At 34.1% G+C, this 20,406-nt stretch overlaps 2 protein-coding genes and 2 long non-coding RNA genes across 4 annotated transcripts; 3 read left to right on the top strand and 1 right to left on the bottom strand.

Moving 5' to 3' along the window:
• The first annotated feature begins 4,307 nt into the window (after window positions 1–4,307).
• LOC135121256 (calcium/calmodulin-dependent protein kinase type 1G-like) lies at window positions 4,308–5,343 on the top strand. Its single transcript, XM_064045561.1, has 5 exons — window positions 4,308–4,412; window positions 4,495–4,638; window positions 4,766–4,840; window positions 4,892–4,984; window positions 5,147–5,343. Exons 1-5 carry the CDS (start codon window positions 4,325–4,327, stop codon window positions 5,341–5,343), a joined length of 597 nt encoding a protein of 198 aa, XP_063901631.1. The 5' UTR covers window positions 4,308–4,324.
• A 47-nt stretch (window positions 5,344–5,390) lies between these two features.
• On the top strand, window positions 5,391–5,673 carry LOC135121248 (uncharacterized). The gene is made up of 3 exons (XR_010278903.1): window positions 5,391–5,453; window positions 5,506–5,550; window positions 5,618–5,673. It is a non-coding gene; the product is annotated as an uncharacterized LOC135121248 (long non-coding RNA).
• A 642-nt stretch (window positions 5,674–6,315) lies between these two features.
• On the top strand, window positions 6,316–8,184 carry LOC135121254 (uncharacterized). Its single transcript, XM_064045560.1, has 14 exons — window positions 6,316–6,360; window positions 6,428–6,506; window positions 6,561–6,629; window positions 6,693–6,761; window positions 6,823–6,867; window positions 6,919–7,026; window positions 7,080–7,135; window positions 7,210–7,297; window positions 7,361–7,462; window positions 7,516–7,678; window positions 7,738–7,793; window positions 7,849–7,891; window positions 7,995–8,041; window positions 8,111–8,184. Exons 7-14 carry the CDS (start codon window positions 7,109–7,111, stop codon window positions 8,131–8,133), a joined length of 549 nt encoding a protein of 182 aa, XP_063901630.1. The 5' UTR covers window positions 6,316–6,360; window positions 6,428–6,506; window positions 6,561–6,629; window positions 6,693–6,761; window positions 6,823–6,867; window positions 6,919–7,026; window positions 7,080–7,108; the 3' UTR covers window positions 8,134–8,184.
• An 8,208-nt stretch (window positions 8,185–16,392) lies between these two features.
• LOC135121253 (uncharacterized) lies at window positions 16,393–18,417 on the bottom strand. Its single transcript, XR_010278904.1, has 8 exons — window positions 18,294–18,417; window positions 18,095–18,219; window positions 17,970–18,035; window positions 17,759–17,920; window positions 17,611–17,696; window positions 17,449–17,560; window positions 17,247–17,393; window positions 16,393–16,876 (listed from the first exon to the last, which is right to left on the bottom strand). It is a non-coding gene; the product is annotated as an uncharacterized LOC135121253 (long non-coding RNA).
• Between the last annotated feature and the right edge of the window lie 1,989 nt (window positions 18,418–20,406).

Here is a 20,406-nt window from a genome sequence, read left to right as displayed (position 1 = left end):
TTGAACCTCCAGAGCGTTCAACATCCTCTGTGTCCTTACGGCTCCATTAGAAACTTAGCAACCACCGACATATCGTTGTTTTCGACGGAGAGGATTCCTTATAACACTTTTAAATCATTGTTGACCTTGAACGGTGTCTATTTCACATCCAAAAAGAATGCTTAATAAACACACACGAAATGCGACTTTTTCAGTTATTTTGAAAATAACAAAGTTTAAATCACTATAATGTAATATTTTTTATAATAATGGACTGCTTTTTAGAAAGGGCATGATGATAGGACCATGATACTTCTGTAGACACTGAAAAAAATTGGAATTTTTATCTAAAATTAAGGCCGTTTCATACACCTAAAAAAATTAACTTGTAATTTTGATTTCTACACTACAGCACCCCGACGAGTATATTAAGAAAAGTTTAGAGAAGCAACTCTTAGAATTAATAGGATTCTATACAAGACGAAGGGAGGGGTGATGTTTGGTGGTGAATAATGACATTTTTTTACTCTTTACTCAACAGAGAAATGTCAATGCGCAGATAATGTACAGAACAAATACTAAAGATTACGGTAAAAGTCATTCAAAAAAAAGTTACGTATGGTATGTTAGAGGGCTATCGAAAAATAAGGCAGAGCCGCCCTAAAATTAAATGCCATCTTTCCTTGTGCCTAGATTATGCAATCTTGTACTAAGATTGCGCTACTTTAAATAATCATAGGATTTTTCTTATTTATCACATTTACATGCTGTTTTTATATTTTTTACCGTTAATCTTTCTGTTCTTATAAAATATAGTTTGATTTCTCACAACTTTGCACGATTTTTAGTAACAAGACGTTATTCTTACCACCAATAAAATTGTCATATGATAGAAAGTGGGTGAATAAATTATTTAATGTTTAGCTTAAAAGTAAAAGTCCCTCTTTTTCCGGATAAAGGTAGTAAACTTATTAAAAATATTGAGAAAATTTTTTGGAAAATAAATTAACTACAGATCTTTTATTCTATTTTTTATTTTTTTGTTTGGGGGGAGGGTATCTTCTATTTCACACTAATGAAGGTATTTTGCAGCACACTAACGAAAGGTTAATATTAAAATTACAGCTTTATGCTTTATGGATTTTTAACTAACATTCATAGATCCTTTTACTGAAATTATATTGTGTTCTGCTTACCCGACCTCGAAATGTTGTAAGCTAATGTTTTTAAATCTTTAAACGGAAAATGAGAGTTAAATGGGCGCAAAGTATCCTATGCACATTTTACGTGTTGAAACATGCTATAACTGGTGTAGTGATCAGCTTGTATTATTGCTACGACTTTAGTGTTACGTCCTAGATATTAGTAAATCACTTTAAGTGAACTTGCAGCTGGTATATATCATGCATATAAGATTTTGAAAGAATTGGTTTGCGTAATATATAAATTAATAAATTATATATTAGAATGTCTTCATGTCGAGATGTGTCAGTTAAAGATGCAAAAGAAATTTTAGATCATTCAAAACTTAACAACATAAGTTACGAAATTTTGTGGAACCTAACTACCGCCTTCCAATTTTCAGAGCTACTAATGTAGCCTTGTCGTTTCAAAAGTCTTCTCGAAATTACTAAATTTGATGTTGAAAGTACGAGAACAGAAAGCTTTTAAAAAAGATAAGTTAACTCCAATTCGTAATTTATTAAATCAGTTTCTAAGTTCATAAATTTTAAAGTAAATTGCCATATTTATGCAATTCTTATGATCATTGGAAAGCTTTATCCCGTTATCTTAGTACATAAGAAAACGTGCAATTATTATTTTATTTTTGTTAAAATCTAGGATGCAGAGATAACGTTGCAATATATGCAAAGTAGTGTACGCAACAAGCATGCCCCAAGAACTTTGATACATAGTAAAAGTATATGTTAGATAAAAATTTTAGCTAAATTCGATATTTTCTAGGTTTATTTAATAATAGGTGTAACAATAGTAAGAATTTTTGAAAAAAATTGTTTATAAAGAAAGACTTAATGAGTCTGCCAGACACACCTGTCCGTATATGTGATAAAAATAGCATATCCGTACAAAGGTTGAGGTGGGGGCTACTTTCTAACGTGGTGGAAAATTTTGTTAGCCACGTGCGTCTATTGATCAGCATGCCCACGGATATAAACAGGCAGCATACCCTTGAAGAGGTGCACAAGTTATTCTGCCCTTGCTTTCTGCGTGGGACGTTTTGTGGTATAGGGGACAACCTAATTACTAATGTTTATTAATAATTTGTCTAATAAATTTTTATACATTCACTTTCACCTTGGTATATATACCTACGCTTTTATTGTCACTACTAGTGACAATGCCATTCTAGAATAACAAATTAACGGTGTAATTGCACCGGTTTGAGTCCGTCTAACAGGTTAAATACATTAAACCATCATACCGGGATCGAAAGTTCTCGTCGTAGCTCAGCTGTTAAGAACATTAACGCTCACATTCGAGGTCATGGGTTCAATTCCACTGACGGGACACTCTTTTTAGGTCTTTAATGATCGTGTAGTTAACTTCGTCCTCATAAGTTCTAATACCGTCCCTTCCCCCCTCAAAAAAAAAATAATTATTACCAAATTTATATAAATTTATAAATAATGGTTTACGAACTGTATTTTATAATTCAAGTTATAATGTAGATTATATGTTAAGGTAAGGGTGTGTCATACCTTAATTAAGAATGGTGAACGTTCAAAATTTGGCAAGATGGGGGAATGTTAGGGTTACTAAAAATAATACTATTGTTATTATATTATTATAATATTGCTATTTTTATTAATAGTTTACAAATACTCTTGCACTTCTAATATTAGCGTTGGTGTTATTACTTCTAACTGGGTCGTAAATATAAAATCTCTGATTACTATGAGCTAACTTTTTTTTTCTCCAAGTCTTTTTACCGTTGGTAGCAATTCAGTTAGTAGTTCTGAGCTAGATTCTACCACTTTTTAGAAAACAAATAATAAATCATACATATATAGTCGTATTATATAAAGTAAAAAATAATATTTTAAAAAAGTTTCGTATATAACTATAAAGTTAAGGGTATATAAACTTCCGGCACTGGCCAAAATTGAAGCCGAATTCTTTATTCTCTCTATCCAGTCTAAGCTTTTTCTGTTCTCTTCTTAGGCTCTTAGTTCTTTTTTTATTTGGTAATTTATTTAAAGCGTAGCTTGTTACTAGTTGAAAAATTTTAAACAAAGCTAATTTTAAATGACCAAATAGATTTTAGCGTTAGACGGTTTTTTTTTTCAGGCTTTTACACTTTGTCTACTTATGATTAAGCGCAATACCTCGTATGCATCTTTGTAAAGAAGTAATCAATAATGCTATGGAAGTTTACTTGTTCTACAAAGTAAAAATAGATCCGCAACTTTGAGGCATGATACCTTTAAGAAAATAATTCAAAGGAACCCTTTAATACAGTTTGTCATTTGTAACTATGTCACGCTCAGTAAAGAAATCCGACATCTTATGATTATTAAAAATTTTTTATAGATTAAAGCAGTAACTAACGCCCAATATAAGTTTTTCTCCGCAAGATAAAAGAATCATTTAATCCCAGCTTTTGCAAAAATAATCCATTTTTGCATTCTAATTAAAAGAGATAATTGGATGAGAAGATTTTTGAAAGCGTAGAGTAGTAGACCCTGATAGCAATAAACGCAAAACTAAAACAATTAAATTTACTTATTAGGTAATTGTTTTCGGGGAGATTACATAATAGCAATTCAGTGGTTTGGCAATAAAAAAAAGTGACCAGTTTTAATTTTGTGAAAAGAAAATGCCAGCTTTAGCAACGCTACTTCAATTAAACTTTTTTTGCGCTTTCAAATCCTCTGAAAAGTGGAGTTAAAACAGTCACGCTCATAAATTAACTTTTCGTTGCCCTAAAAAAAAGGGGTATTAAGTGTTTATAGTTCTGAATCGGCTAATTACATTCAAATGCTACGTAAGAATTACGGGAGGTGAGACTCAACTAATTTGAATTGTATATAAGGAACTTTAATAAATGAGTTAAAAAGAGTTAATGAAGGGTACAAGTTGCAGGCAATTTAGAGAAAAAATATGTATATTTATGTATAAGTGTAACCAATTTAATTGTAGTTGTGATTAAACCACGTAATACCTGAAACTAAACTAAAACTTTATTACCAAATTTGGTATCACTATGATATCCTTACGAAGATAGGGAATGGGTCGCCAAGCAATTTACATCCGAAAGTAGTTTGGGCATCCGTACATTCATGCACAGGCAAGAGCAAGGTCGATAATATAAATATTTGAAAAAATGGAAAAAGAGTTAAATAATTCTTTGAGATCATTGATCGACGGGCAGGCAAGAGAAAGTTTTACTTTACTAAAATCTATTGGAGAAGGTTTTCACTTTATCACGTTTCTTAAAATACAATCCAGCTCAGTTTTTTTTCCGTAATTATTTTAATTCAACCTTTCAATTAGGGGCTTTTTCTAGTGTCTATTTAGGACATTTTTTAAATGATCAAAGTAACTTGGTGGCCATAAAAAGGATCAAAAAAACACAAGCATTTTTAGGCATGAATTTAGGTGTAGAGTGCAGTCTACTCAGAAAACTTGGACGCCATGGTTTTTAATTTAAGATATATACTAGTCCCTTGCTGTCATACCGTTAACTGTAATAAATGAATGCGCTTTTTAACTTAGCTTTAAGCCTACAACTTATAAAAGCGCTGATAATTTTTGTTTTACTTAGAAAACATTATCAAGTACGTGGGACTTTATGAATCTCCTACTTGTTATTACATTGTTCTTGAATACATGGAAGGAGGTTTCTCCTTCGAAGTCATGATTTAAAATAAAGTAAACTCCTTTTACATAGGAGAATTATTGGACATACTTTTGTATAACTTGGAGAACGGCGAAGCCTATAGTGAGGCCACAGTTGCATTGATATTAAGACAAGTTTGCAATGGTATTAAAAATACAAATTCACTAGAATACCTACTTTTACATATGCTATTGTTGGCAATTTGTCGCTTGATATTGACTCGCCTAACTTTGCGTCGCTGTTATTTTACTTTAATTGTTTACGCATCCATTTTCATACTTGAGTTTAACTAAAATGTTATTTTAGCAGTAGCGCACTGCCATAAAAACCAAATAATTCATAGGGACTTGAAACCTGAAAATGTTCTTGTACGCAGAGGAACGGTTTTTAATGAAAAAATAGCTCTAAATGCATTAAAGCTTTGTGATTTTGGATTGGCAATAGTACAAACTCTTGGTGTTTATCTGTTATGGTTTCACCAACATTATGAAGGAAGTAGATAAAGTCAATATTAAAAGAGAAAAGCACAGTGGAATCGGGACCCTCAACTACATGGCACCGGAAAGATGCCTTAGCCAGCCTTATAACGAAACCTCTGACATCTGGAGTATAGGTTAAACCGCTCTTACAAGACATACTACACTTCTAATTGTTCCATCGCTCAGGTGTAATTTTGTACATTCTAGTTAAAGGCAGTTTTCCTTTTTATGGTGGGTTACTCCGCTCAAGTTTAATTAGTTTTGCCTTTGAATGCCTGAGTCGTCCGTTTTAAAACAGGTACCGACGAAGAAACCAAAAGTATGATATGTTCCTCGCACCACCCCTCTTATGAAGGTAAAGTCTCTGTAGTTAAATTTTTTCCGTTAAGTAATTTAAGAAAGTTTTAACGGTGTACATTCCGGACTTAAAATTTATGCAAAGAGGCTCAAACCTCAATACTAACGATTTAAGGGCGAATTTCTTTTCCCTAACTACTTGAGTTAACTAGCCGTAACGCACTTCATTTTCTGTATAATAGATTTGCGTATATCGTCTCCTTGCAAAGAGTTGCTTAGGAACTTGTTGTCGAAAGTAAGCTTTTCAAGTTCTTGACTTTGTAAAGATGGTCGGTAGAGGACTCCACTCAGCTGCTTTGCACTTTTCCTTATAACCGCTTCGTATTCAACGCGAAGATAAACTTCTCTAATAGTGTATAGTTAGAGAAAGGCTAATAAAATAATAGTGTAGAAAAAGCGCTATGATTTACCCTTCCTACAATAACCTGTTAAAATCTTTTATGGTTCTTATAGCAGAAAGAAAAGCGAAAGAATATTTATGAGGTCCTTGAAGATCCATGGATGACAGGTCGTTTTCTTTTTAACGTGACTGTAAACCTTACTTCGCACGGTGTAAATACGTAACTCTTGTGTCCCGAAGTCGTTTCGTTCATTTTTTAAGTAGGCGAGGCCGCTGCCACCCGAAGCATAAACGAGACAGTTGAAGCACTAAGACTTTTTAATGCCAAAAATAAACTGCGTGCTGTATTTTTTTGTTTTTAACCACACTACGGGGCACGTGTTCATTTGCACTGCACTCGCTAATGAGCAGGTCATTAAAGCTATTATTGCTACCAAACGGCTGTTCCAGCTAACGGAGGGCATCAAAAACGAATACACTTCGCTGGCATGTGCTAGTGGCTTTCACAAAATTTTGACAAACTTTCTATTTACCTGTTAGGCAGTCACTGAGTTTGACGTTCAGGCGAAAGATGTGCATAATCTCTTTCAGTTGCTTAAAGAAAAGTTTCGAGGTATAACTAATATTTTTAAACAAAGAAAGCTCTCAAACTAATATATCTTGGGTACTTCGATAGCCAACCAGAGTTACTGGGTTGAAGCAGCGACTTTTAAAAAGTTTTTTTGCAAAACTATCCAACTCCCAGGTTAGAGGAGTTGAACAGCTTTATAGCGCTTGGCACGACTTACTATAAAATAATAAAAAAGACTACGGCTTTTGTGATAAATTGGTCGAAAGCTATCAAAGCGGCGGTGATTGCCTCTTATGCTCGCTTGTTGTCGTCTTCACTTTGATTTTAATAGGCAAGGTGGACCCGCGGAAGATCTTCTTGCTTCTTGCAGCGAAATTGAAGTTACCGCGAGAACAGTTTTTAGGCTACGCTTTCGACCTTTTTGATTACCAGGGGAAGGGTATCTCTTTATCCCGTCAACCCCTTCTATTGCTAAAATACTAGTTTATGAAGGCTTCCTGGAGCTTGACGACTTTGTAAGTATGCTGAGAACCTTGACTCCCTCAAAAGTTCTTAAAAGAAACTGATTCCTTTGTTTTTATTCTACCTCTTTCTTTTTTGCTCCACATATCGACTCCACTAGGACGCTACTTACTGGAAATTGTGCGAGGAATTTAAGGATGCTGATGAAAACAACGACGGCTATATCTCGAAAGAAGAGTTCTCCCTTGGTTATATATATATTCAATACCCCTTTTTTCCAATCCGTTGTCTACTTGTCTTAACTTTTTTAGCTACTGAAAAAAACTACCACTTAAAAAAATATCTTACCCAAGTGGAAAGAGTGGTTTCTAACACTAAACATTTTATCGATGAAAGAGTTGAAAAAATTACGAGTATGTTGTATTGTTTATTTTTTTATGAAACAACTTTTTTATATATAACCAAGAACAAAAGTTAGGAAGCATCTTTATAGCGGGGTCAGATTCTTTTTCCTTTTTTGGCAAGAGAAAGTTTCGAGAAAAGATCTGCTTTTTTCAAACCTCTGAAAAATCTCTCTATTTTTACAGCAATATGAGTTCTTTTAGGAAAAGAGAGAAGCCAAAGTTTTGGTGTGTTTTCATATGTAAAAGACTGAACGTCTCTTGATTCAATTTTTGCTGTCTGCCAGTCTTGATCTTGAGAAGTACAGCATCACCTATAAGGCCGCCTCTGAGCACTCTTCTGGTAATTTTTGTATCTCTTTTTCCTCACTTATGAGTTCTTTAATTTTTTTTCGCAGAAAGAGCAAATTTTGAAATCGGAAAGAAGTTTTTAGAAGCACGGTGAGCAATACTTTTGCTTTAAGCTCTCACGATGACCGTTTATACAAATTTTAGTTCATATTTTTTTAAATATATCTAACACTAAAAATATTATATCATGCAGTTCCAACGCGGAGCTTTCGGCTTGGGCTAAGCTGTTCGACTCTGCAGGTATTGACTTTGTTAATAGTGTTTGCAGTCAACCACTACTTACCTTGAACTATGTATACTTTTGGTAAGGTCTGAAAATTGAAAAGAATTAAATAAGTATTTAATGGTGTACCAGCTTACAAAATCAATTCAACTTTCACGGCTAAACTTCCTTACCTTATTATTTACTACAATAAAGCTTTCCTTTAATGGTAACGATAAAACACTTACAAACGCGTCAGCAAGACTCCTAATTAATACGACTACACCTGCTTTTAATATATATTTTCAGTATTCTCTCGTTATTGGCGTTCGCACCTAAAAACTAGTATTATTTATTCTTTTGAAAACAAATAATGTGGTCAAAAATAATAAGCGCACAGTAAACTGACTTAAGAGAGTAACTCTTAGAAGAAGCAAAAAACCGTTAGTACTCTCTTGTTGCTTGTACTAACAGTAAACTTGAGCCTTTTTAGCAAGGCATAAAGTTATCTGCGTTTTAATTTCCCTACTTGAGTAAATATATGCGCGGGCGTAGGTTTTATGGTTATATATACTCTACCTTTAGTTACTATTATTTTCTTTTTTTTTAAAAAGTATGGTTTTATGTTTTACAAAACTATTTGCCCACGACCTTATTTTTTAATAATTAGAGAGGTTTATATCCATATAAATTCTGGGGTGCTTTATATTTAAGCTTTAACCTAACAACTTTAATTTCAAGATTTGTGTACCTGCTGGTTACGCTTCTCGACACGCGTGACCCTCACATTTAAAAGAGGGAGTAAAAAAGAAATGTGTTGTAACTTTACGCTATCTTAGTATCTTTATCCTGAGGTCATTAAGAGCAGATCTAAATCTTCTAAAATAGTAGTAGTTAAATTCTTGTTTAGATGAATTGCAAAGTGGAGGAATGATAAAAGGAATTATAATTGCTAAAATAGGTAGCGAGCAGGTACCTAAAATATTCGAAAGAGATGGCCAGAGAAACACGAGGTTGTCTTAGCTCCTAAACTACCTGGTGTTACTCAAGACCAAGACGTTATAAAAGTGATTATAATAAAACTTTACCACATTACCTAAAAGCGGAATAATTTTATTTAAAATTTATGCAAAATGCCTTATTAAGAAATTAATGCGTATCCTGCAAAATTCAAGGTTTCCAGTAGGAAGCTGATTTTATGTACGCTTTATTTGGCACTGCGGATCGGTGGCAAAACCACTTCTTTTGGTCTTCCTGTTAGTTCTATTATTTTCAAACAAATTACAAGTCGTTAAGATTTTTATAGGCAACGTTCTTTTTCCTATTCAATTTAATGGAAACGATCCCTTTTTTGGTTTTGGTCAATACTCATGCTTAGCGAAAAAGGAATGATACAGTATGTGTGTTACAACTAAGACTTAGGTTTGCATGCCTCTTTTCGGCAATGTACTCCTAATTCGGATGGCTCGAAAGAACTGCTTTTAACACTGGGAACCACGAAATAAAGCATCTGGCCCTAATTTAGTAAACTCGTAATCAAACGTTTCTGGTGTAGTTGCTGAGTACAGAAACAACCTTTTGGTACTAGGAGAATACTTTAAATACTGGCCTTGTTTGTACCTCAGTGTATCTTGACAATTTTCGCAACATGCCTAGATGTTTTTAGCTCAGACAGCATATATAGACTACCTCAACATATAAAGTCTAATATATAATTTGAACGAGGCTATGAGAATACTTAGTAAAACATGCACTTATCCGGAAAAAAAGGGTCATATCTAAGAAAAAAGTGATCCTGGGTGTTTAAGACCCGTAAATAAATGAGTTTAACAAAAGATCTCTCCAGAGCTAGAATATTTTACAGACTCCGAACGCAAATGTCCCTCAACCTTTTTTTTAACCTTGCTAACCAGGTGCTATATACTATCAAAAAATTGTTTTCCATTTTTATAAATTTTAAATAAACCGTATATTACATTTAATTTTTTTTCAGAGGAGAAGAATTCTCTAATTTTTATGAGTTCTGACTAGGAAAAGTATTCTTAAAAAGTTTCTTTCGGTCAATCAGTTAAAAATCAACGCATCCAAAAGACAAAGACCAGAGAGAATAGACGTTCAGTTCTCTCGTATAAATACATAAATAATTAACCAAATACGACAATGTTTGGTACTAGATTTTCCATGTGCGCCCTTGTTGTACAGTAGTAAGAAATCGGATACAAAGGCTGAGGGTCCATGCGCCTAGTAAACAAGACTACAGACGTTTAATATATCTTAAATTTATGTAGCACACTTATCTTCTCCACTCGAAAAAGAGCTCAGGGTCATTTTCCTCTATATTTTTATAAAAACAAACAGTAATTTAAAAATAACTAAGAATTGGGGTTTCACCCACACCAAAGTTATATTATCGCGTAAATATGGTATAAACAGGGCCCCCTTTCCCTCTCATTTTTATAAAGTAAAAATTATAAAAAACATTAAATTTATTCCCGTTTTCTTTTAGTCTTAAAAAAGTGTTAAAATTAATTGATTAATTTTGCTGCAAGTTATTTGAACATACGAAATATCTGTACTTCGAAGTTAGTTGTAACAGGAAAATTTATCTAAATTTAAGATGTAACAACCGCACAACAACACTTTGAGGTAATCTGGTTTATAATGTGCTTAGTACTTAATTAATCAACTTTAACTACATAAACTAGCAACAGGTTTTCATTTTCTCTGCTCTTTTGCTTTCCCGTATATTGTTTTCACAGTATTAGCATTTAGTCCCTATTACACTGAGGTAAATGGATGCGAACAACAACCTACTACATGAAAAGAAAAAGATATCAGGGAATCCGGCTAACGGTTAAGGGACTAAAATTGCGCTAAACAAAAAATAGTATTCATGAACTCTTTATAAAGATGAAAAAATTGGAGGAAATTTCATTAGCAAAGAAGAATTATTAAAAAAGAAGTTAAATCAAGACTTTAAGAGCTGACTTATTAGTCCAAAGATCACGCTACGAAAGGGTAAAAGTATTCTGGCAAAAAATGGCTGGTTACTTTAATGACCAATTTACTAAGAACTATGCAACATTTCTAAAGGGGATCACGAGAGCACTTAACAATATACTTAGAGCATGGAGCAAATATCAGCATTGTTAGGAAACTGTAATAGTAAACAAATTAAACTCCACATAAATGTCTTTATGACTCTATTTAAATTTGATTTTAATCATGTACAAAGAAGGAAAGCAATATTAATACGTGGCCGTATCTTTAGAACGACGCTAAGCAAACAATGAAGGGAAAATAGACAGGTATAGAGCTAAACACTTTATTTCACGCCGATAATAAAATGAATATAAGTAGTTTGCACATTTATTAGTAACAAGGATTGCGCAACAAGTCATGTACTGGCTACTAAAACTAAACCCAAATAGATAACTTAAATTCTTGAAACCCAACAAATAGCATGTTTTATTGTTATAAAGACAGAGAAAGCACAGTCACGTCTTGCAACACTATCGTACGCTTAGCTGCACCTACTGTTAAAAATTAGGTCATATTTTAAAGAGCCTCCAAAAGCATACGTAGGCCTCACATGTAATTTTACATAAGTTAATGCGCAATCTGACGATGGTCTATTCCACAAGGACGAAGCAGGTAATCCTACTCAAAGCAAAGCACACTCACCATCAAAAAAATTAAGACGTGAGTAGACTCGCATGCCCCTACGACCTCATCGCAAAGACAGACGCTGACCCACATACAGTAGAAGAATAACGCTACTTACTTAGATCAAACACTAAACTAATATAATTAACATAGTAAATAGCAGAAGTTATGTGAAGTAAACGGTAATTTATAAATAATTAGTTTTAGGCAAAGCAAAACTCAACCTTAACTTTAAACTTAATTTATTACCAGAAGAAAAGTTCGAGGTTGGTGGACACGTATAAACGACTAAGAATTATATAGTGTTAATCTACAGACAAAAATTAAACACTACCTCAAGATCACAAAGTGGAGGGACTATACAAAATTAAATATTTAAACAAAGATCACCTTTACAGTACACACGACTAGGGAAAACAAATAAGCTACCAAAAGAATACAAACTATAATATTATCCCTATAAATTCATAAATTATGTAATCTGAACAATAAACCATTTTAGCAACTAAACAAGCGTTAGCAGATATAATAATGCACAATTTAATAGAAAATCCGAAAAAGTACTACGTTGGGAGCATGCATACACGGGTATAAATAGGCCGTTGTTGCTACAGCTGCTAAAACTGAGAAAGTATTTATAAGATTTTTAAGAACAGGAAACCCGCTCAAGCAAATACTTAACAACGGGCAACTAATCAAAAATAGACAAATTAAATACAAAGTAACTAAGTCACGCTGCCCTCATTGTAGAGATTCGGGTGGGCCATGGAACTACGTATACAATTTGGGAGGATAACCACTTAACCCAAAAATTGTTCAAATAAATGCTCAACGTATAAGCGACACAGATTCTTTCCAACATGTTAAGGTGAATTTAAAACATTTTAGAAACCAAAGTACTGGGACGAAACCATAAATAAAGCAGTTTTTAATACCATGAGCCCCTCATACAATGCTTGTCAATAAACTCCAAATGAAATATGAAATTCGTGAAAAATAATAGAACCAACTGCCACTCTAGTTCAAAGCCATCTACCGCAACCCTTTACTAAGCAAAAATATTAAGAAAGGGCGACATTTTTTATATCATTAGGCGGAACATAAGACAAAAAATGCAGAATCCTTAATTAAAATAGTAAAAAAAAATTAATAAAATAAGAAATTTAGTGTGCTATGAACAAGGATAACATCCCTAAAGAATACCCAGCAAAGAGATTGTAATTTTAATGTACTCGTTAACGACTATAAATAACAAACAACGGAGACAATTCCACCTGAGGGCATAAAGATAAAATCTAGTACAATTCTTATATTAAAAATAACGCAAAATATTTAAAACTCTATACCTTTGACACCCAGAAAACAAAAAATTGTATAAGTAATACGCGAAGACCAACCGCAGACAAAACAAATATATGATAAAAACATAGTACACCTGTAAACATAAAAATAATAATAATATGCCCTCAAAAGCAAAACATTAGCACTCGTGTCACTAAATTTTACATAGTGCCCTTGCCTTAAAAAAAAATTAAGAATTAAATGAAATTTGCTTTTGGCAAGGGATACATATGGCTAACCCTTAACCCTATCCCTTCAGTATTATTTGTAATACAAAAGAATACTACGTACATAACCACAATTAACTTCCTTCCGCTAAAATTCCTTATTTCCTTATCCTCAAGTGTTTACGACCCGAAGTTAATAAAATTAACTTAAAAAGTTTAAACCCGGATGTTATATCGAGTTTGATGCTAAAAGATCTCTTCATGCAGCGGCCGTTGTAAGTACTTTTTACAAGCTGGAAATCATTAGAAGTTACTTTTACACCATAAAAGTAACCTAATAGTTTACTTTCCTGGGTTAACGGATTTGCTGGAGTCATACTTTATTCCCACTTACAAATGTAGGCAAAGTCTGCAAATATTATTCCTTCACTCATTAAATTTTTGAGCATTAAGCCAACACCACAGTAGTTATTAAAAATTTTGACGAACAACTTAGAAACCTTTAATTATAAAAAATCGCAACTAGTTAGTTAAAATTTGAAAATGTTTTTGATAAAGTGTGTCAAGATAGGCATGTTTATAAAGATAAAGCACGGGCCAGAATTTTAACACGTGCCTTGCGATTTTTGCTGGCAATAGGTTATTCGTAGCAAGGACTTTTTCGCTGCTAAGATCTACTAAGCTGAGGCCCTCAAGAGCTCTTTATTATATCTTTACTATATTTTTATATCCGTGGCGAAATTTTCTTTCTGCCAACAGATTTTCCCTAGCTTTGTACCCTGAGATACCGTCATATATACTAATTCAAAACCACCTACATTGTTATTAATTTAGCAGGCCTGCTTTTATTTACTTGAAATCGGTTTGCTGACGGGTAAGTTAAGGTAAACTTTAATAAATGTTATGCGATGTTTATTGCCTAAAGGTGATAATCAGAATTTACTTTTCTCTTTTTTTTTTTTGGGTGTAATTGGTTAAAATACTTTCGAATTAATATTAACTCTAGGTTTTTGTAAGCTTTTTGTTGAGTACCTTGTTAAAAAGTTAACACCTCCCTCAAGAAGCTAATTGAAGCTAAAATTTACCTCTTATATATAAAGTCAGAATGTATATAGTCCACCTGCTCTGCTTTGCAGTCTCAAGAATTAATATTACAACCTCCTTAAAATGTTTACCGGCCGACCTTAGTTAATGCGATTTGCTTTACTTACAATAAAAAACACCTAATCGAATTCAGAAAATTAAAGTCTTAAATTTTAATTATTTGCACAATTTCTGGATACTTTAAGAAAAGAGAGCGTCTATTAGCTTAAATAACGTTTGGCGTTCGAATAAAGAAGAAAAACGGATACCAACGTTTAAAATTCAAAAATCATCACCTCTACGTTATAAACGATGGTCCCAGAAGCTTTGTTTGTTGTTAAAAAAAAAAGTAATATGCAACTTTTCCTGCATTCGTTAGAGTTTATTCCCTGTATATTGGGGAACCGTGCGTTAATATCTAAATGTATTTAAAGCTCAATACAAACTTTTAACTTTAAAAATGGCATATGCTTTGACGTAATTAGAATATTTCCACGTTATTAAACTAGGCTTGGTTTCAGTGTTACTCTATCATAGAGATTGGCAAGAAAAATCTTACTTGCGCAGATCATAGGTATAGCTAGGTTTCTTATTATTTTTAAAGCAAATTTTCTGATCTGGCGTAAACTACCACTCTAAAGCACTTTTAAGTACAAGATCGCCCTAGTTCGCTAAGGAATAATCTTTCAATCCTGGGTTAGAATCCGCCTACGCTTTTACGGTCGTATAACCGTATGGCCGTTAGCCCTTGAGTCTTAGATACCTAATACAATATCGGTCCATAGGACGCTTTCAAATTGCTTTGAGTGTTACATAAGGTGTTTGTTCCACTTGAAAAGAACAAGCTAATTAGCATGTTTTGTACATATTGCACTTAGCCTAAGAGCACAAGGAATCAAGTGCTCAGTCACAGAACCACAAAAGATACTTAATACTATGTTTATTACCCACCTTTGCAGGACATCCATTGTGCGGTGTGCGGGATTGAAGCTAGAGTTAAAGCTAAACCCGTATGCTTCATCTGTAAAAGAGGGCTAGTTAATAGCAGGCCCGAATATAATAAAACTCATTGCTACTTGAAATGTATTTTTGCTCTTTCGCCGAGAATATAATATACTGTGGACAGTCTTTGAGAGTGGTTGGCTACCCGAACATTTGAGAAGTTCCCTATAATTAACTTAGTTTCGTTATCCCTTTTAATTTTTTTTAAAAAGGCAGCAATGTATTATTATTTAAACTTACGCTCCTCCTTGTTTTATTACTCACAGCTTTAAAAGATGCTTTCTTTAGTTATGTAACTTTATTTATACCTTTATAGCTTCAGCATTTATGGCAATAGTAGCGTATATGTTCCTTGCATAGTTAGAACAGCTTATGGTAAAGCGCTTGCATAACTGCTTTCCCCATTTTAGATATGGTAATAAGTTTCTATTTTAAGTAGCTTTTTCGTTTTGGCATTTAAAGTTTCATACATATATCGCATGGTACCAAAAAAAATATGGTTGTAAATATTTTCTTTTTTCGTGTATGCCCGTGAGGTAACCTTTATTTTACACGTTTAAGTTAGTATAGGTCGTTAATTATTTATTGTTAAATTGGGACTAAGTTTAAACTTTGGGCTAGTATTTCTTACCTCGGTCTCATTTTCGGAGTTCGTTAATTGTATTGAATAACTTATTAGTTTCACAACTAATGCTAGTTTGAAATGTTTTTATTAGTAACTTAAAATCCGTGGTTGTTTCTGTTACGCACTTGTTAAGATGACCCTCGAAATAACGTTCTTTGTAGTGTGTGTATCTTGTTTAGTTAGGATCACTTATTCATTTTAAATAGGAGAAGCTAGTTTTTAGCTGTCATTTCAAGTAGAATTTATGTTAATTAAAGTGATTGTGCTTTCGAGGCATCTGTAATGGCTGAATATGCTCAATAAGTAAAAAGGTTTAACGTCTTTTTTACCTCTTACAGTCAATTTTTTCATTTCATCGTTATCATTATATTCTTGTGATACTACCCGATCTTAATATTGTCCATCACTTCTTTTAAGTGCCTACAGACGTCTTAAGTAAAATCGTAAAGGAGTATAGAGGGGTAGTTACTTGTTTAATAATACTTTGGGGTTTCGACAGCCATGAATAACGTTCATTGAACTAACTGAAGCGACACATGTGTTGTCGTATTATAAGACTCAAGTCAAAAAACTTCCTTTTACAGTTTTTTTTTTTTTCTACGTGGACGTAGTACTCATTTTTTATATTGAGCGTTCAGTGAGCGATCAGTTATATTATAACTCGCTATCAGCTCAAAGGCCAAGCTTACAACGGTCTCCAATCGTTTGGTGCCCTGCCTTCCGGACCACGACTTCAACTGAAACATGTTACTTTCGCTTACGGGGTTTACTACCGCACACCATGAAGTCGATTCTACTAGAGTTAGGTTAGCTTAATTATTGAAGTAAATCATTATACCATTTTAGCCCGGAGAATCCGGTGGTAGCCATTAGCGTTATAGGACCACTTATATCATAATCCCGTTTAATACGACCTGTCTTGTGGTAATTGTCATCCTCTCTGCTGCTGTTTCATTTATAGCCGTTTTAGTGCCTCCACGATTCTCTGCCTTAGAAGAGAATCACTGTTGGTAAGCTCGATTGAAAAAATTAACAACTAACCAAAGCCTTTTGAAAACTATTACTCATTTGTTCACTTTACTACTGTTTTTGTAGTTAGCCTGCACAACTAAAAAATGGCCGATTATTCACTCATTGCTACAATTTTATCTCAAACTAGAAGTAAAATATTTTACCACATAAATTACAATACTTAACTCATCTATTGGAGGCTTAAACTACAAATTCTATTTTTAATAAAGTATTTACCCCTAAATAAATAAGCTACCTCAAAGAAGAATATGGTTAAGCCTTCAAAATTCATGTTATAGTAAATAATATAGTTTTTTTAAGATTCTCAAAAACTTAAAATAGTTTTACCTTGATATTAAGTTGCAGTTTTGGCCACTCACGACACTCGGCATGGTTCGTGTGGCTACATATCATTGGCCCGTCTACGATAGTGCCGGACCTTCCAAGCGCCGGGGGCAGAGTCCTCAGCCAACAGGACTAGGCGACGCTGCAGCCCTTGGAAGTAAGTAACCATGACCACGTACATCCTCTCTGTGGCAAGCAGATCAACCTTTTTTAGATGAATGCTGTGAATGCTTCTTTGCGGGTTCCTCTTAATCACAAACAGAGTCAATAAGAAAAACAAAAACAATGCAAGAAGAGCGCAGCTCATACGGCGGAGTCTAACGGTGAGTGGTTTAGAGTGGACAAAGCGGGCTTACACTGAAGGTACTGCTTGTAGAGAGCCATCAGCATCTTCTTCTCTGAGTGCAACGGCATCAACGTTTTGAAGAGCAGCTACAATGGAGAGGAAACCTCCTACCAACAAGAAGTTTCAAATTAGGGGCGCAGGTAATTTCATTTTAAGCAAAGATTATCACGTTTCCTCTAAAACTTAGGTAGGCGTTCATGTCTGTTGCAACCGTAACCATACAGGAGCAAGGAAACAAACGACGGGGTCAAGCCACTTTTGATCTCCTAGAGTACTTCTTCTAGTAGCTTCCACTTCGAATTCTTTTCCACATGGAAATATATATACATAACTGAAAAATAATAAATACTAGCAATCCGCGGAAAACAACAGCGCTCTACATTTAATTGCTCGAAGGCCAGAAGTTTGTTCTGATCTATTTTTGTATACACGCCCTATTTTGCTGGCTATTGGTTATATCAGGAACGAAGAACAGATACGAGCCAACTTGGCGCGAGCAGTAGACCTGTAAGAAGGGCTGATTGGTCGAGCAGGAGCCACAGATTCTTTTTAAAGTCGATAAAGTTTTCTGCGTTAGAGGATGCATGAAGAGATTCCAAGTAGTGATAAAAAGTTACACGGTCGTACTCGCTTAAATAGTTGTTCGTATTAGAAAAAGAAAGTTAACTGAGACGAAATTAAAAATCAAAGCAGAGACTTAATACCCAATAGTTCGGTCACTTCTTTAAATAGTGAACTTTGTTTAAGGAGATGTTTGAAACCAGACACCTCTTAACTGGTGGAGAAGAGAATGATGTAAAGAACTTAACGCAAGTTCCTCAGAGTGCGACGAATCTAACGTTAATTTGTAAGAAAAAAAATTAAGAAAATCCTTTCAAACAATAATAACTTTAATGGAAATTACATCTTTTACAAAAGTTATTATCTCAACTTTAACAAAATTTAGTAAATTAAAAAATTATTAAAATATTTACTGAAGGATTAGTCTTTTTTCAGTTCATGAACCACAAGTCAGGTAACTCCTTTATGCGCTTTTAAATTTTTAACATGGCCTAGAAAATTCAAGGAATAAAACAAAAAAATAAATCCAGAAAATTATACAAAAACACTAATAAATAAGTAATTTATCATATAAATAGTAATCTATAAATTATTATTGTAAGAACATAAAAACTGAATTTTTTAAAATTAACGAATAAATAGCAAAATTTTTATTAGAAAAAGTTCAAAGTGACAAAAAAGTCTTTCTTTAAATTTTTCATACTGAGTTTATAAAAAATATATTTAAATATATGAGTACCAGCGGCTCCGGATAGGAGTATAGTGTTATTAGTCATCACTCGTTGCCAGAGCAGTCACAACGTTTGCTTTTGTCTTAGTTGCTCGCACCTGACGTCAATTTACTTTGGCAACTTAGAAAGTCTCACCAAGGGCACTACTCCAAGACTCAACAGGCTCTTTTTAGCTACTTACCAAAATAAATAGCATTAAGAGGCAATGCCAGTATACAACGCGTCAGCTTTTACGGAAAAGCTCAAGGTTAATTAGCCTCGTTGCTCAATTTGTTTGAAAGCTACGAAAGTCAATCCTAGAGTCAAACAGGTCTCGTTAATGAACACGAAGGCGCCCGGTCCACGCTTATTACTAACCATAATGTTCTACCTTTGGATATAGGCATGAAAAAACCTGCCGCGGGAGTAAGACACCGAGGCCTTTGGACCATTTTTAAGACAGAGCTTTCGACCCTGTGCGTTAAGCAACAAGCTTTCGAAGACCAAGGCAACCCTCAGGAAGATACCATAACCACGTTGTTTGAAAATGGTTATAGGTGGGTCAAGTATCAAAAGGATACTAGCAATGACAAGTGTTATAGCTTACTGTGACTTCGCACACGACCCCGCCGAACGGTAGAGGGTGAGATGACCCAAGACAGGTTCTCCTGCATCTACCTTGTGTCCCCGAGTGATAACCATTCGCCAATCATAGATCGTAACCCACAGGAATCCTCAAGGAGAGCGACCGCGTTAGTATATATAGTACTAGCACTATAGCTTTTATACAGTACTAGTACTAATACAATAGTACCAAGAGCATACCTCAACGACAAGATAGCACAAGTAAAGTAATGCGATAAAGGCCGCGGCGTATGCGATAGTATTTATCATACTAGTATAAGCACGATATTACATGCCTAAACAATAAGGTAAGGTCAAGCATGCATCCTTCGGATCCAAAGGAAGAAGCTAAAGTATAGTATCACTCGTTGCTAGACAATTCCTTCCGTTTGCTTTCGTCTTTGGTACTAACTTAACAGAAGTTTAATCTAGCAACTTAGCTGGTTACATTAACTATTTATCTAGTGTTCAAGTTAATTACGTCAGATCTTTCATTGATTTTCACTAAGGAGCGTCTCCGAAAGGCGAGGTTAGTACTCAACGTGAAGAAGTCAAACAAGTAAAATAGTTTGTATGAGATCTATTTGTGTGGTATTGTTTAATACTTTCATAAAGTCATTTCAAGAGCGAGCAATTCTCGTAACGAACTAGTTAGCTAAACTGAGTACCAATGAATACAGGGAAGTTAGCACCTGTCTAAGGACTTTACAAACGAACGCCTTTTTACCAGTTTTAAGAGGATGTCTTTCGACACGTGCGTCTCTAACATAACTCAAATTTGTTTTAATTAGTTAGCTATTGCAACCTGCTACTCTCCACAGAAATGCGTGACTCTCGACCCTTACATTGTCTCAGGAAGGTACCATAATCACGATCTTAGGTTGGTAAATAGTTATTTAAACGATTCCAAGTATCAAATCGG

The sequence above is a fragment of the Zophobas morio genome, unplaced genomic scaffold (genome assembly GCF_036711695.1).
Source record: "Zophobas morio isolate AGI-343-1 ecotype UQ-CSIRO unplaced genomic scaffold, CSIRO_AGI_Zmor_V1 ptg000541l, whole genome shotgun sequence".
In the NCBI taxonomy this organism is placed as follows: Eukaryota; Metazoa; Arthropoda; class Insecta; order Coleoptera; family Tenebrionidae; genus Zophobas; species Zophobas morio.
This window is presented reverse-complemented; position numbering and strand designations above follow the sequence as displayed.